General features: G+C 32.6%; 1 protein-coding gene across 3 annotated transcripts; it reads left to right on the forward strand.

The window, feature by feature from the left end:
* The first annotated feature begins 426 nt into the window (after positions 1-426).
* Positions 427-13727, forward strand: LOC113872685 (putative lipase YOR059C). Of its 3 annotated transcripts, none has more exons than XM_027510419.1 (12): positions 427-558; positions 765-945; positions 1172-1239; positions 7629-7699; positions 8184-8426; positions 11135-11298; positions 11407-11462; positions 11563-11615; positions 11705-11819; positions 12788-12885; positions 13100-13228; positions 13310-13727. In XM_027510419.1, exons 2-11 carry the CDS (start codon positions 815-817, stop codon positions 13169-13171), a joined length of 1071 nt encoding a protein of 356 aa, XP_027366220.1. In that variant the 5' UTR covers positions 427-558; positions 765-814; the 3' UTR covers positions 13172-13228; positions 13310-13727. The 3 variants fall into 3 exon arrangements, with proteins under 3 accessions (XP_027366220.1, XP_027366219.1, XP_027366221.1); XM_027510418.1 differs by having other exon boundaries at positions 447-665; XM_027510420.1 differs by lacking the exon at positions 427-558 and adding an exon at positions 643-665 and having other exon boundaries at positions 745-945.
* Positions 13728-17664: the final 3937 nt, after the last annotated feature.

Here is a 17664-nt window from a genome sequence, read left to right on the forward strand (position 1 = left end):
TGTTATTATGTAAAATCAGGAGATATTTATACTGTGACTCAATTATAAATTTAGTTGAAAAAATAAAACTCTTTACATTGACGCAATATCAAAATTAAACTCATAGCTGGCCTAATTTGCAATTTATACAAGTTTATAAGAAACCTGCTGGTGTCCAATAAGTGACGAATCATGACCGTTCATAAAACAACATACATCAAACGGTTCTGGTTGACTTGTGTTGGCTACACAACTTTCTCAATTATGTTAGTACCTAATTCTGTTCTCTCTGTGGCTCTTAACTTTCTTCCTATGATCACATAAGTTGTTTTATCTTTCCTTATATTTTCGGAAGCAACCCAAATTGAGCGCAAAATCGCTGGATCCACGGAAGCAACCCCAAAATATGGATACCGTTATCTAAAACCCATTAATGTCTTCCTTGGTAAAATCAGTGCAGGATGTTCCCAGTGCCGTTCACATAATTTTGCCCCTCTTAATAAAATTTTCAAGACCCTCAACTCTCCTGGCGCCGCCACGTGTCCCATCGTTTTCTGCATTAGTTTCCTTCGCTCTCAGGTAATAGTCACGCAACACAACCGCACCAAACTAACTAACTTTTCTTCGTTTAAATAACTCAAAATCAAAAATCTAATCATCAGTTTAAATTTTGAAGCTTCGTCAAGGTTCCTTTTCAAACTCTTTATTCTTATTTTCTCGCGCTTTCTTTTCTATTTTCTCGGGAAAATTCTCTCACTGGAGAAGTTTTGTTGCCTTGTGTGTAGCGATCACGTCCGATTTTGAGCTTCTCGACTTCCTGAGGTTCGTTTGCGCCATGGCGGAGGAGAAGAAGGTGTGCACATCCGAGTCCGTGGTAGAAGGAAGTCGCGATGTTTGGAGCGCCAAACCCTCACTTTCTTCCTCCGCGGATCATCTTGTGGTCATGGTCAATGGAATTCTCGGAAGGTATTTGACGGTTCCTTTGTTTGGATTTTGATGAAATGCTGATGCTGTGGGTTTGTTTTGATCTTAAGGCTTGGAGTGTTGTTATTCGGGTGGGATTTTGAGTATTCGTGAAGTGATTGTTTGAATTGACTCTTGTTAACTGATTCCTTTGTGTGGATTTTGTTGGAATTAACTGATTTTTTATTTTTTTTCTCTTGATTCGCCTGTTGACTGTTTGTTTTGGCAGTACAACGGATTGGAAGTTTGCGGCGGAGCAGTTTGTTAAGGAGCTTCCTGATAAAGTTTTTGTTCACTGTAAGGACCATTGTTTTCTGATTTTCTTTTCTTTGAAAAGCTTGTGCGATTGTACCCTTTGGTCATAACACGAGATTGTAGTTGTAACTTGTTAGAGATTATTTTATTTGTGTTATTGCTGTTTTGCTTTTGAAGTAAGTAGCTAGAGTTTACCAATAGTATGTCTGCGGTCTGCCTTTGATCTCTTTTGAAGTTCGTACTTATAAGCTACTGTGGCTGTAATGCTGCATCTGTCCCTTGATATCAGACAGTTTGGACGTGGTGTCTTATCAATTTAGAATAACTAGTCTTGGTATGGTGAACTTTTAATGATTCACTAATCAAATTATATAGATGTTGTTAAAGGTGCTGAGAAATTTGAAATATTGTCAATAATGGAGTGTTTAGTTTTTTAACTTAAAAAGAGTTGTCTTTGGTTATCCTGGAGGAATATCATGGCCTCTGCATTCTCTATTTATTTATGTGTGTGTCTGTACATAGAACTAGTTCTGTGTGCTTAAGTAAGAATGTAACTGAGAAGCTGAGGATGTTCTTGCATTAAGAGGGAAGCTTGCTTTCTATATATTACTAGTAATCTTGATACTAAAATGCTTGCAGCTTTTTTGCCTGAATATCAATTCTTATTAAAATATTACATCATTATTCATTGCATAAAATGTTCATATTTGTAGTCATTTATGAAAGATAACTATGTTGTGTTTTCATGTTCCTGTGTAACAAACATATAGCTGCCCCCTGTCTGAAGGTTATCAGCAACGTCACCTGTATGCCATTTTCTTTACTTTCCTCCCTTATTAGGGCATTTCTAGAGAAGAATGAGACAACTTTTTATGTAGTTGTCATCTTTAAATGAGGCTTATTTTATTGGGTGTGATAATAGTGAGTGTTTGTTGGTTTTTTTTATTAGTAAAATTTCCTGATTCTAAATGAATTGACTATATACTGTGTCAGTTATGATTCAGAATTATTTTTTTGGTATAATAATATTAATATAAAATGATGATACTTTTTTGTGTTTTTAAAATATCTAATCCACACTGCCTAATTCCTATCTTAAATTTTATACAAATGGACAGTGTCTCTGTTTTGAAATATCTACTCCACCCTTTATTAGTCTCTATTGGTGTAGTTAGTATTGTACAATTCACAATATGATACATGTGATTCAACATGAGTTTCCCTCCCAGCGATGCAAATCACACGGCAAATCAAAAATGGGATTGAATCACAATCTGTATCACAGGAATGCCACTTGATTCACATGAATTGTGGTTCCAACAAACACACAATTCTTTGTGCTCACAGGTTATGTGGAAATACAAGTCCAGTTGTGTGCAATGCAGTGTGAAAACCCCCCTAAAAGTACCTTTTTTATTTATTTCCTTTTGTGTTTGGGAGAAAACAGCCGATTCTTACCCTTCATTGATGCCCAGACCAAATATTAACCAAAAGGAACTTCAATTTTCAAAATTTCCACCTTCTACCTCTTACCCCACCCAGCACATGCTGTGTGTTCTCTGCTTCTTATACTATTTCATTGCTTGTGGCTGGTCAGTTGGTCCCCCCACATTTTGCTGTTGAGGGCTGACTGCCTCTACCCTACTCAACACAAACTTTGTGCTAACTTCTTTTTATTTCTTTCTTACTTCTCTTAATTCTTAATATTCCCTGCTGGTTTCCTTCTTTATTCTAGTATTTCTCAACTTTGTCCTGTGTTGTGCTCTGTGCTGTGTTATTTTGAAGTGTACATGACACTTTGTTGGCTATATAATGAACTATTTGACTTCAAAATGCTACTAATATAGAGATGTTTCATTAGGTTAAAATGCTCTTAGATTTATCCTTTTTAATTATTGATAATGAATTTGTGCTTTTGTATTACTTTGTTAGTTATATATGTTATATTAAGTTTTGATGTGAATCATATGATTTGCGACACGGTTTGAGCCACAATTTGAAAAACAAGTCTTCTAATTTGCAATTTGAATCCCAATTTGACAACCTTGGTCTCTATGGTTTATGGATATCAAAGTATTTGCAAAGTAGAGTATGTCTAGAAATCCATGCCCAATGTGGGTGCAAGTTGTCTTTAAACACAGTAAAACAGGTTAACATAGCAGTACAATGTTATACCGGGTAGTGCAATGGCGTTTTGAACTCATGAGGGCCACTACGAGTACTTGGTAATGCCGTTTGAATTAACAAATGTCCCGGCAACTTTTCAGTCTACAATGAACCAAGTGTTTTAAGCCTTTATTAAGAAAATTTGTCTTAGTTTTCTTTGACAACATATTGATTTATAGCAAAAGCTGGACAGAACATGTAGAGCATTTACATGCTGTTTTGGAGTTGTTACATAGTCAGCACTTTGTGATGAATCAAAAGAAGTGCATTTTTGGGAGTAGACAAGTAGAATATTTGGGCCATTTGATTTCTAAACATGGGGTATCAGTGGACCCTGCAAAAATTCAGTGTGTAGTTGATTGGCCATTTCCTCGGAATGTTAAAGGAGTAAGGAGATTTTTGGGTTTGACTGGGTATTACAGGAAATTTATTGCTGGATATGGTAAGATAGCGAAACCTCTTACTGAGTTGACCAAGAAAGAGGGGTTTAATTGGAGTCTTGAAGCATTAGCAGCTTTTGAAGAATTAAAAAAGGTCATGACTAATACTCTTCTTTTGGCTTTACCCAATTTTTCTTTACCTTTTGAAATTGAATGTGATGCGTTCAGAATGGGCATTGGGGCAGTATTGATGCAAAATAGACAGCCAATAGCATATTTCAGTAAAGCTTTGTCGCATACTATGAAGCACCGACTTTGACATGGACACCGGACACGACACGGACACTGGGACACGGCTGATGTCTAAAATATAAGACACCAGGACACCACTTATATATAAATATATAAAAAAATTAAATGTAATTACCATAAAAAATTTATATTAAAATACAATAAAAATAAAAAAATGAAACAGTGGAACATAAATATAAACTTGGGAACAAAAATAGAAAAAGAAAAGGAAACGGAAACAGAAACGGAAATACTGAATAGAAATAAAAAAAATGAAACAAAGATGAATAGCAAAAAAAAAACAAAAAACACTTTACCAGTAAAAACGACAAAAATTAATGTTGCTTGGAGGAACAAATGATGAGGAGTGATGAAAAAACTTAAACGGTAAGTCGAGGATGAGAAGAATGTGCAGAGAAACCCAACACAGAGAATAGAAAGCAAACGTGCAGAAGAAGGAATAGGAAGAAAGGAGGGAGTTTCAAAGATTTTTTAACATTTTTAACTTTTAACTTTTTTTTATTTTGAATTTTTTCTGGAGTGAGTTGCTTTGAAACTGTGTCTTCCATCCGCAGCTGTGTCTGTGCCGTATCTGCACCGTGTCGCAGCCAAAAAAAGTATTTTGATTTTTGGACACTTGTAAAAAAGTGTCTGAGACGTGTCCGAGCAGTGTCCAGGGGTGTCGGTGTTGTATCCGTGTTCGACACCCGACTCTTCTTCCTCTTGCAATGTCGGTGCTTCATAGGTCACATAACAATATTAGCAAATCAACCTATGAAAAGGAGTTAATGGCACTTGTGCTAGCTGAGCAACATTGGAGGCTTTATTTGTTGGGTAGAAGTTTCAAAGTGTATTTAGATCAAGAGAGTTTGGGGCATCTTTTACAGTAGCGTATCACCACTGTGGCCCAACAAAATTGGCTAGCAAAACTCTTGGGGTATCAGTTTGAGATTATATACAAGCCTGGTCCTAAGAATAAAGCTGTGGACTCCTTGTCTAGAATGTTTGAAGATGGCAAGTTAAAGCAGCTTCTTTTCCCGTTTGGTTACAGGACCAACACATTAGCAAGGAAAAAGAATCTGACCCTTTCTTGAAACAGGTGGAGCACGACTTACTGTAGGATGCTCACTCTCGTCCTGGGTTCAGTTTACAGCGAGGAATATTGTTATACAAGGGCAGGTTGGTGCTACCAGCAAATTCGACTTTGATACCTACGATTTTGGTTGGATTTCACTCCTCTCCAGTAGGGGGGCATTCGAGGTTTTTGACGACATATAAAAGAATTGCTGCCAATTTATATTGGGTGGGTATGAAGAAGATGGTGTAGGACTTTGTCAAGCAGTGTGATGTGTGTCAACGCCAAAAATATGTTGCAACCTCTCCAGCCGGTTTATTACAGTCGTTGCCAATCCCAAATAGAAATTGGGAGGATATTTCTCTTGACTTTATTATGGGATTGCCGAAATCAAAGGGGTTTGAAGCTATATTGGTGGTGGTGGACAGATTGTCTAAATATGGGCATTTTATCCTTCTTAAGCATCCTTATATAGCAAGGAAGGTAGCAGAAGTTTTTGCTAAAGAGGTGGTGCGGCTTCATGGTATACCGCAATTTATTGTTAGTGACAGGAACCCTTTGTTCATGAGTTTGTTTTGGCAGGAATTATTTCGTTTACAAGGGACCAAGTTAAAGATGAGCTCTTCATATCATCCGGAGACCGATAGCCAAACTGAAGTAGTGAATAGGTGCTTGGAAGCCTATCTCAGATGTTTTGTCTCATACCAACCTAAAACTTGGTCTCATTGAGTTCTATGGGCAGAATTATGGTATAATACCACATTTCATGTATCCACTGGTACGACCCCTTTTGAAGTGGTTTACGGGAGGAAACCACCCACATTGGTGCGGTTTTCACATGGGGAGACACGTGTTGAGGCTGTGGCAGCAGAATTGGTGGATAGAGATGAGGCTTTGCAACAACTGCAGTATCATTTACTTCGTGCACAACATCAAATGAAAAAATTTGCTGATAAAAAGCGCAGATTTCTTGAGTTTGATGTGGGTGAGTGGGTATTCATTAAGCTGCGCCCTCATAGACAGCAAACGGTAGCACGGCAGATTAATCCCAAACTCGCTCCACGCTATTATGGTCCTTTTCCTATAATAGCTAAGTTAGGAGCTGTCTCTTATAAAGTGAAGTTGCTTGATATAGCTAAAGTACACCCTGTGTTTCACATTTCATAATTAAAAAAAGCTGTGGGAATTTATGCTGTGGAATCTTCTCTGCCAGCAGAATTGGATGAAATTGAAGAACTAGAAACTGTGTTGGCATCAAGAGAAATTGTTCAAGGAGATCAGAGAAATAAGCAATGGTTGGTGAAGTGGAAAGCTAGAACTAGGGATGAGACAACGTGGGAGGATGAAGCACTGCTCCAAAGTTAGTTTCCTTCATTTTGCCTTGAGGACAAGGCTGTTGCTGAAAAAGGAGGGGGGGGGGGAGGGCAATGATAGGGTGCCAAATATGGCAAATACTATAAGGAAGGGTGATGGGCCTGTGTCTGGTGAAGGGACAGTTTTACAAAAGTCCAATGTGTGGAGAGTCTATACTAGGAGATAGAAAATGGGGCCAGGGAATAATGATTAGTTAGTTAGAGGGGAGGTGACTTGGAAGGAATCCAGAAAATAAGGGAATTCTGGTATATGGGGAGAGAAGGGAGTGGGAGTGAGGTAGGCAAGAATATTGTGGGTCTTGCTAAGGAGAGTTTACTCTGGGAAACCTACCTTAGCATTGTAGAACTTGAGCTCTTTTATTTAGTTTTACTGCATAATCTGATTAATAACACAACATATATAATTTGTTTTTATCAGTTGCATTGGGAAATCCTGTGAAGCTTTATTTATTTTTTTTCAATCAAGGGTAGTTCAATATTGGATTTGCAATAGACTCTTGGTATCATCTTGAATTTGGACTTGGCCTAATTCAATTCCAAAAGCTTGCGTGTAAGATAATGATTGCCTTAACCTTTGTAAGCTATACTTTGGCCATATTTGTAGTCAACATGGGATGTTGATAGTATGAAACTGTCTGACTAGAAGATTTTGATGGATGATTTATTGTATAAATCCTCTTTTAGTTGTACTTAGTTTCTCATTGAAGTAGTTATATTTCTCAGCTAGAGCATAATCAGACATCTTAGGATTGCTGGCTTTGAGCTAGACATACCTCAATGCCTTCCATTCAGGGTGATTTTACTTGTCTTTCATTTGCATTTATCTGATTGTTTAATGAATAATAGCATGGCTATGGCAAACTCAACTGTGATATAACTTCTTGAATGTTTAACGCGTTTTATCCCATGATATACTTGCAGCTCCTTTTTCTTTCATTGATTATAGAGAAGATGTCTTTCATTGAGAAAATATTCAAAATAATGTTACCTTAGTTTTTGATTATTGATTATATAATTTGTATTATGTTTGAATGTTAATTTCTTAGGTCTTGACTCTTTAATGCACCATTTTTTTCAGCATACTAGAGTGGGATTTAATTTTTTTATATTGTGCTTGCTTTTACTTTTCCCCATCTTCTTTCTCAGGCAGCGAACGAAACGTGGCTATGCAGACTCTAGATGGTGTGGATGTAATGGGAGAGCGATTGGCAGAGGAGGTTAGTATTTGACTATATAGGATACCTGTTTTATGAATCAGCATATCATGCGAAAGTCAATTTTCTCTAATTTCTCTAGATTCATTATCAATAGATTATATTACCTGATCTTGTCATTATATTGGATGTTATAAATGTTATCATATTTATGACAGACAATAAGGTCTTTCACATGTAGCTTTCATAACATGTTCATGAGTAATGAATATGAAAACAAATGAGGTCTTCCCATTCTGAAGGGATATAATGTTCCCATGTTTTGGATGGGAAAATCTGAGACTCTCTACATTTGGGGGAAGAGAACCTAAAGTTTGTTGTCATTTTCGAATGTATATTGGAGATGGATAATTTTCATGTCTTATTTTAGGTTCAATTGAATCTGTGTTAACCGGAAAAATATATTGGAGGTCCTGACTATCTTTATGTACCTGCATAACGTATTGGATGCAAAATCATTGCTATTAACAACAAATTTAACTATTAGGTTCTTGAAGTGATTAAAACCAAGCCAAATATGCGCAAGATCTCCTTTATCGCACACTCAGTGGGAGGTTTAATAGCAAGATATGCTATTGGAAGGCTGTATAGGCCACCTGAAAAAGGATCCATGGAGGACTCATGCAATAACGAATGTAAGTTGGACTTGGTGGGTACAATAGCTGGCTTGGAGGCTATGAATTTCATAACTGTTGCCACACCACATCTAGGGTCAAGGGGCAATAAGCAGGTATCGATATCTTACCCTAAAATTTTCTTTTGTTGCCCAAATCTAATGATAGGGAAGAGATTACAGAAACTGTTCTGTTGGCAATGGAATTAATCTAACTTAGCTTGGTGTCCAGATTCATTGTATATACATTAAGTAGGCAACTTAGGACCTGTCAAGGAAGCCAAGGCTTAATGATCACATATGCAATACATACAGTACTTTATTACGCAAGAGGGAAGTTGATTTTAATCAACAGGCTGGAGGTTCAAGTAATTAATGTCTTGTCTTATGTATAACTAATTTTGAAGCTTTGAGGGGTGCGTCTTGTGCAATAGTTAGGCCTTTCTTCTACAACAAGAATTACAACAACCACGCCTTATCCCACTATGAGGTTGGCTACATAGATTACATGACCTCATTGAATTCGATCAAAAATCAAATTTTTAGAAATATAGTTAGTTAAAAGGTCTCTTTCAATAACTTCGTCTACGGTTCTTTTGCATCTTTTTCGACCCTTTCTTACTGGACTAAGAGTCATTCAATCCATTCTCCTTACTAGTGTCTCCCAAAGTATTTTTTGCATATGACCAAACCACTTTAAATGATTTTCAGTCATTTTTTCCACTATAGGTGCTACTCCAATATTTTTCTGTAATTTATCATTTCGTATCCTAACTTTTTTTGTGTATCCACTCATCCACATTAGCATTCTCATTTCTGCCACTCACTTTCTTGTCGTGTCGTTCTTTTAAACCTCAACATTCTCTACCATATAAGATGGATGATTGTATTGCAGTACAGTAGAACTTTTCTTTCAGTTTGATATGTACTTTATGGTTACAAATAACTCATAATGTCTTTTTGCACTTTTACCACCATTGTGAGTAACATTTTCATTAATTATTCCATCATTTTGCATATTCGATTCCAATAATATGAAACTAAAAACTTGTGGTATAATATCATCTTCAATTTAACTTTCAATACATGATCTTTATCTTGTTTTTTGCTAAACTTATAATGCATATGCTCAATCTTACTTCTACTTAAGCAGAAATCCTTAGACTATAAAGTCTCCATCTAGAGCTAGAGTTTAACATTACCTCATTTCAAATTCTCAACCAACATTATATCATATGCAAAAAGCATGTATTGAGAGATAATATTTTGTATGTCACTTGTAAGCATATTTAAGAGTAGATTAAACAAGTAAGAGTTCAAAGTAAAACCTTAATGTAAACCTATTCCTATTGGAAAGTCCATAGATATGCCTCAAAAAGTTCTCATATATGTAGTTACCTCCGCATACATGTTTTGTATAGCTTAAATATATACTACACAGACCATTTTAGTTTCTATAGCCTTCCATGACACTTCTCTTAGTACCTGATCATATGTTTTTTTTTAAATTAATAAAAATCATATGTAAGTTCTTTTCTTTGTAACGATATTTTTCCATCATCTTTTGTAAAAGATATATATCTTCTATTGTAGACCGACCTTGTGCAATTTCAGTTTTTTCCTTATTTTATGTTCAATCACATTTCCCCACAATTTCACAGTGTGACTAATAGTTTAATCCTTTTATAGTTTCCATAATTTTGATTATCATCTTTGTTCTTGTACATAAGAACCAAAGTATTGTTCCTCCCTCCATTTGACATATTTTTAGATCTCAAAATCTCATTTAAAAATATTTCTTCTATTTTTTATTTTTCAGTTTAATTGTAGATCTGTTTACTTTGCTTGATAACTCTAGACTTAACTATCCGTCAATTTCACAAAATCTTGACCATCATCCCACAACTACCCATATGCTACAAAACCTATGAAGCACCGACTCTGACACGGACATCGGACATATATATATATATATATATATATATATATATATATATATATATATATATATATATATATATGATTAACTTGACAAAAATTTAAATTAAAAATTAAGATTTGTTTATTTATCTTCTCAAGGCAAAGTTGTTAGACTTTAAAATTTTCATATAATACCCTAACAAAAAAATACTAAGAGCCAAAGTTTCATATGACAAAGAATAGATATGAAAGTTGACCAAAGAATGACAAGCCTGGAGAATGGTGAATGGCGAGCAGAGGAAACACTACACTGCGATGCAAAAACAGAAATATGTAAAGGAATGAAGGAAGGAAGGAAAGGAGGGAACTTTTGTGCAGATGAAGTTTTTTAACCTTTTTAAGTTTTAACCAATTTTTTTTTAAAATGTAAATTCTAGTGTCAAAGCCGTGTCCCACCCTGTCAAGCTGTGTCGAGCCGCAAAAAAATGTTTTTAAATTTGAACACCTGCAGAATAGTATCTGACATGTGTCCAAGCCGTGTTGCACCAGTGTTGGTGTGAGAGCCGTGTCTACGTCATCTTTGGTAAGAAGGTTCAAAATGAACCTGATGCTGTTGGAGTCTCATTAAACTTTTCCAGTATAAATAATTTCTTCCTCTTTGCCTTCTCTTTCTTTCTTCGTCACATTTGTCTTTTATAGTGAATAATTATTTATGGATTTCTTCTGATAGGTTGTTGTGAAAACATTTTTATTTGCATCAAAGTATTCATGTTATATTAAATTCACAAGTGGGATATCCGTTTGTGTGGCTGTGTCTCATCAATCAGGGATATTTTCATGAAAGAAGATTGTATCACCTTCAGCTATTTGGGTATTTAAACATGTAACTGAGTTTTGAATTTCAGGTTCCATTTCTTTTTGGGGTAGCTGCTTTTGAGAAGGTTGCAAGTTGTGTTATCCATTTGATTTTTAGAAGAACAGGTCGGCATCTTTTCCTTACTGATGATGATGAAGGAAAACCTCCTTTGCTTGAACGCCTGGTTGAAGACTATGGTGATTTGTATTTTATGTATGTTTTTTGCTTACCTCTTAACTTCTTTTTGTGTAAGGCATTTGTTGAGGTTGATTCCTTCAAAGGATCAATATCTTCTGAATGACACTGACTTGCTTTGTGCAGGTCTGCATTGCGCACTTTTAAACGACGGGTTGCATATTCAAATGTAGACTATGATCGTATCCTTCTTTTTCGTTTCTTCTTTCTACTAATTCTAGGTGCATTCAGCTTTCTTCATTGCATTTTTTTTTTATTTGGTTTTCCTTTATAAAAATTTAGATATTGTTGGCTGGAGAACATCATCCATTAGAATTGATAATGAACTTCCTAAGGTATATTTATTGACGTAAAATTTTTAATGCTGCCTCATTTAATGGATCATTTGTTACCATATGATGATGTAAAAATATTTGGCTGGCAGTGGAAGGATACCGCCAATGAAAAATATCCACATGTTGTATATGAAGAGCACTGCAAGGCTTGTGACGCTGAGAAGTGTGACATAGTGGAAGATAACAGCTCTGACAAGATAGAAGGTTTGCATTTTAATTTTTTTCAATTAATGCAACGTAGTTTTCCCCTTATCTGAAGTTGTTGTCTTGTACATTTTAAAAACTCTATGGTCTCTTGGTCTTGGAAGTTCACTTTTTGTAGCTTTTGTGTGTTCCACAACACCATGTGCTCTTACATGGTTGACCTTCCTTTGCTTTTCCGCTTCTATATAACCTTTGTCCAATGAGTTTTCTGTAGAATACTAGTGATATTATTAACTTAATCCTTTTGTTCATTAAATGTTTACTTTTCTTTTCAGTTGCAATATTGTCTAGAATACTATAGATACTATTAATCTAATACTGCTGTTGCGTGTTTACTCAATTTTGGGATTTTTCTGTCCATCATCTTCAGATAGACATCATATTTATTGAAGTTATAGTGATTTAGGTTGGGATAGAAGGGAAAAAAACAGACTTGAATAATGCTAAATTGCTATATAATATTTTATCTATGATGTGTGATGATATGTTAATAAAAAACAATGCACTAACCCCTATTTATTGTAGCAATAGACTACTAATCCTAATCAAATAACAAAATAAAACAGGAAATATAATGAAATATGAAACCACTCTGAAGAGATCATATAAGATACTATAAATTACTCTAAAGACACAATCAAGATATGTGAGAAAAGTTTAGGTATTCTAACAACGCCAATGATTATTTTTTTTAAAAGAAATTCATAATCTTGTGCTTCAAATAATTATTTTCTCTAAATACAAAATTTAAATTTGTATGCATTAAACAACCCCAATTAAAAGGAGAGCATGTTTCTTAGGGTGCCGTTAGACCATGATACATTTGTAGCTAGCCCAATCTAACAGGATTAGACTTGGTTCTTATTGTCATTGTTGATCTTGCCCTGTATGCATTGCTTGAATTTGGACTACTTGTTTTATCTTCTCTCTTAAGTTGTAAGATTTCTAACTCGAATGAACACTCGCAGAGGAACTTGTAAAAGGCTTATCTCGTGTGTCATGGGAAAAGGTAGATGTTAGCTTCCGCAATAGCAAACATAGATTTGCTGCTCATAGTATCATTCAGGTCTGTGTCTTGCACTGCCCTTGCCATCACCATGTGTATCTTTGTGCGTATCCTTTAAATTTTGATATATGGCTTTATCATCATTCGTCGCTATTTAAGTTAAAACCCTACTGATATGGCACATTTTCAAGTCAGACGCGATAGTGTATTTCTTTGCATACATCGTTTCACCTGCATATGTTTTTCTTAGCCCTTTACAATGACTATTTTACAGGTCAAAGACCAAATCACTCATAAAGAAGGTGCAGATGTTATACAGCATATGATTGATCATTTTCTTGTCTAGAAGCTTTTAGTCTCTTAAGTTGTCTGCTACGGTCTTAGCAATATAAGCATGTCACAGGTAAAGCTAAAATGGGTACGCTATCTGGTATTAAATCTGATTGATTCGATCCGAATTTATCTAACATTGAATTCGTTGCAGGATGGAAACAACTGGTTCCTTGAGTGACAAAATTCTCCATTAGTTGGGGTGAAGATGAAATTGAAGTTTTGTTTATCGATATTTCTTTATATGGTTTTTCTAACATGTGCCATGGTTATATAATAAGAACCTATAAATAGTAAGTTTTTTTATTGGAAATCATATAATATCACTAAATTCAATACATTGATAACATTAATTGCCACAATTTTCAATAAAAACTTACTATTTATTTCTTATCATGTGTCCAAAGGCACGCATTAGAAAAATTGATAATAATATGTATATAGATAGAACACTATGGGATATCCGTGCGATGCGGGGACAGTAGAATTTATCTTTTCCAATTTCTTCTATTCCATTTTTAATGTATAAACATTTAGTGTTATTGATTTATTTATTTATTTTTCATTTGGCTCACATTATCCTTGACTTCAGCAATTTGCTTTAGCAGATGATTGCCTAATTTAGGCATGTTATTTTTTTAGCATTTATATTTACAACAATTCTCCAAGTTCGGTCATATGTTTGACAAATTATACTGTATGATTTAACTAATAATGCCTTCCCCAAATGATTTAACTCTTGGAAAAATATAAATCTTGCAATATATAAAGTTGAAAATGATAAATTTTTACTTAATACTTTGAAGTGTCTAATTAAAAATAATTATTCTTCATATACATTTTGGGTACATTTTTCTTAAAAATGCATAACTTTTTGAGGAAAAGATTATTTTGTTTAATAATTTTATGATAAAATAAACTTATTTTTAATAATTAGTTTCATTATATTTTTGTGTATAATTATGCAACTGTTTGCATATAAATACCTTGTAAAATTTTCTTTTATACATTTACATTCACTTTTGTGATTTAGATATTAATATTTTTTATGTAAAGTTTCTATGTTGTACGGTTTATATGCATAATCACGATGTTTATTGCATACATAATTAGATTTTTAATCTAGATTTTGAATAGATATTTGAAAACAAGCCTTGATAAAAGATTATTAGGTCTAATAACTTTATAGTGAAAGTGTATTTATTATTTTTTGGTTGTAAAATATAGTTTAATTACTTTTATTATATTTTTACGTATACTTGGCCTTTCTTGGTTTAGGTGTATGTTTGTACTAGCAATTTAAATATTAATGTGCTTTTATGTTTTCTTATTTTTTTTAAATTGATGCAATTACTCGTGATTTATATATTAATACTTATTAATATAAACTTGTATAACTCATTGAAATATTTCTTTCCTGTAGTTTGATATTAGTATGCCTTTTATCATGATTTAAAAATAATTTAATTTAATACACCGTTACTGTAAAAACTTTAACATTTCAAACCAAGAACATACATGTATGTCTCAGCGATTTTTTTTAATTTATCTTTTTGTATTATAATATTTTTTCATTTCAAAACTAAAACTATCCCTTACTGAACTTGGAGAGATTTTTACTTTTTTACATTACAGATTTTTTTTTTTAACTACGTCACCCTTTTTATTTATACTTAAAAAAATATATTAATATGATCGTCTTTAGGGAAAGATGTGTATTCTATCGGGCAGATCAAAATTATCTTCACTGAAAAATATTTGTACTCTAAATAAATAAATTTCAGAATAATGGAAAAGTAAAAAGTAACTGAAGAATTGGGTGTAAACGTATAATAACTCCAATAATTTATCCCACCAAGCCCAAATTTCTTTAGCTTTAACCCTGTTATATTATTAGAAATAAATAAACTCACTAAAAAAGGAATTGATATTTAAAGTTTTAAACACAGCTGGCTGGCTAAAGGGTGCACGACATCCATTACTTAAAGAAATGCCTTTCTTACTTATGTAGTTATTTATATTTAATTTTTATAATATAGTACTATATTTTTTTTTTCTTCAATAGTTTATAGTGAAAGTCATTACTCATTAGTAAATAATTTCAAAACACAACTTTGGTGGTAACATAAATAGTAAGATGATAAAGTGTTTTGAGTACAACACAAAAGGGTTTGACTAATAACCTTTCTATACATTCCATGTATATTTACATTATAAATATTAAAGGGTCCGGTAGGTGAAAGAAAATACTTTTTTTATTATTTTAAAATTTTTCAATTGATGATTTATTCAATTTTTATCATTTTTCGGTCGTTTTAACACTTCAAAACGATTTGAATCAAATATACATTTTCTAAAGTGTCTACCTAATGAATGCTAACCCGGGAGATCACGGTAACTGGAAAAGCAATTTTCGGTAGTGATTCATTCCTAATTAACAACGATCTCAACGTTAGAAAATAATTCTCAGTGATTATATGTTTTCGGACTATAATCGTTTCCAATTGTAACTAAGAACAGAAAATCGAACTACTATATTTGATTCAAAAATTAAATAGACTTGTGGAAATATAAATACATAACCATTCATATTGATGATCAGTGCGTGCAAACATGATATATAAATGGCATACGAGTGTTTTTTATATAGAGGTTGGATCTAAGAACTGGGATGCGAGTGAGTTACAGTGAAGGCACAGAAGATCTCCTGTGAGGTAAGATCCAAGATTCAGGACCCCAAAACCTCTCAATACTCTACAAGTTCTTTAGCATTATGTGTTTATTTAGATGTTGGTGGACTCAAATGACATAGTTGACTCAATGGAAAATTGATCAAGTGAACCCCAATATCATTAATTATTAGCTTGGGCTTACTGTATATGAATCATGCAAATTTCTACTATCTGAAAACTGTTAGATTTAAGTTATCACAAGTCCAATGATCCTTGTAACTTTTGAAGGACCATTTCTCAGTGAGAGTATATTTTTCTTAGATCATTCTCTCTTTCACCCATGTTTTGGCATTTCTTGCATTCTCTTTCATTGTACTAGTTTTCATGACATAATTGATTCTAGTTCTTAATATTATTTTTGAGTTAAAAAATCAATTACAAAATCCAATCTTTATAAAATATTAGAAGGTAAAAGTTGTGTTAGATTTTTTATATTTTTAAAACAATGATTCAACATTTAGCTTCATTTTGGACCGTAAGAGAGGGGGGCTAAATAAAAAGGCTTACCTAAGATTAGTTAGGTTGAAAAGGATATTCTAATATTTAATCAAGAGCTAGAGATAGTGTTTTCAAGTACAATTGCACATTTATTGATAAATGCCAAGCTTGCGGTAATTTTCATCACAAATACGAAGGTTAAATATGATTTAAGAAGATATTTAAGTTGAATAAAATGAAAATTTTACATCAAAATAAAAAAAAATTATATTAAATTGTAACTTTACACCTGTTTGAAAATGATTAATTTTCAGAAAATAAATACTTTTGAAAAATATTTCTCTCGAAATTAACAAAATAAAATTTTCAAATAAATTAAACCAAAAAATTTCAAAACAAAATTTTAAGAAAAAAATAAAAACCCCAAATTATAAAAGATATTTTAACAATTAATACGATGTTTTGTAATGGGACGTCTGAAGCGGCTTGCATGTATTAAAAATTTGTTATCGTACTCTTTGAAAAGAGATAAATCGATAGAATATTAAAAAAATCTTCTCTCATGAAATCATAGTCTAATTCGTATAATATTTAAGAAAAGTATTTATGGCATTGTTATAAAAAGAAAAGGCAACACATTACTAAATCAGCCCTTGTTTCATGTGATGTTCTCTCACTTTTTTCTCTCCTTTTCTTCTAATCCATATTCTTATTATAACTACAGGCTTTTCTTCATCTATTTTTATTCATATATATATATATATATATATATAATATCATTTATATATGTAATACTATTCATTTTATTGAATTAAAATTTTTAAAAATAATAAAAAATATTCTATTATTATTTATCTAAAATAAAGAATTTTGTTATTCTCTATTTACCTATATAAAATTTCAAGAGAATGTTAATTGTTATTCTTTTGTTAATATCCTTTTATTATTTCAAATATTTATCCTACTTGAATAGGTTAAGAAGAAAAAGAATTCATCAATAAAGGGTAAATAAATAAATTTGGTAATTAATTTTAACAAAATAATTAACATTTTCAATTTTTTTAATATTTATTATTAATAAATAATAAAAATAAGTCAAATATGGGTTGATTAAATTTTAAAAAAAAAGATTATCTAAACAATAGAAAAGAAAACGGCAATTCAATGGTTTAACATATAATCATTATACATCGTAGTAAATTCACCTAAAAAAATATAAATTAAACAAGCTTGATTTATTTTAAATGACTTAAAAAGATATATAATATTATATTAACATAATATTAAAATGAATTATTATTTATTTTATTTATAATTAATTAATTAATTAAATATATAA

This window comes from Abrus precatorius, unplaced genomic scaffold (genome assembly GCF_003935025.1).
Source record: "Abrus precatorius isolate BTA unplaced genomic scaffold, Abrus_2018 Scaffold7, whole genome shotgun sequence".
Lineage (NCBI taxonomy): Eukaryota > Viridiplantae > Streptophyta > Magnoliopsida > Fabales > Fabaceae > Abrus > Abrus precatorius.

What these genes read in the sequence shown, in the direction of transcription:
- LOC113872685 (XM_027510419.1), top strand. Translation starts at nt 815, where the DNA reads ATGGCGGAGGAGAAGAAGGTGTGCACATCCGAGTCCGTGGTAGAAGGA. An exon ending in GAGAGCGATTGGCAGAGGAG is followed by an intron (nt 7,700 to 8,183) that starts GTTAGTATTTGA and finishes TTTAACTATTAG; the next exon opens with GTTCTTGAAGTGATTAAAAC. An exon ending in TTGATAATGAACTTCCTAAG is followed by an intron (nt 11,616 to 11,704) that starts GTATATTTATTG and finishes TTTGGCTGGCAG; the next exon opens with TGGAAGGATACCGCCAATGA.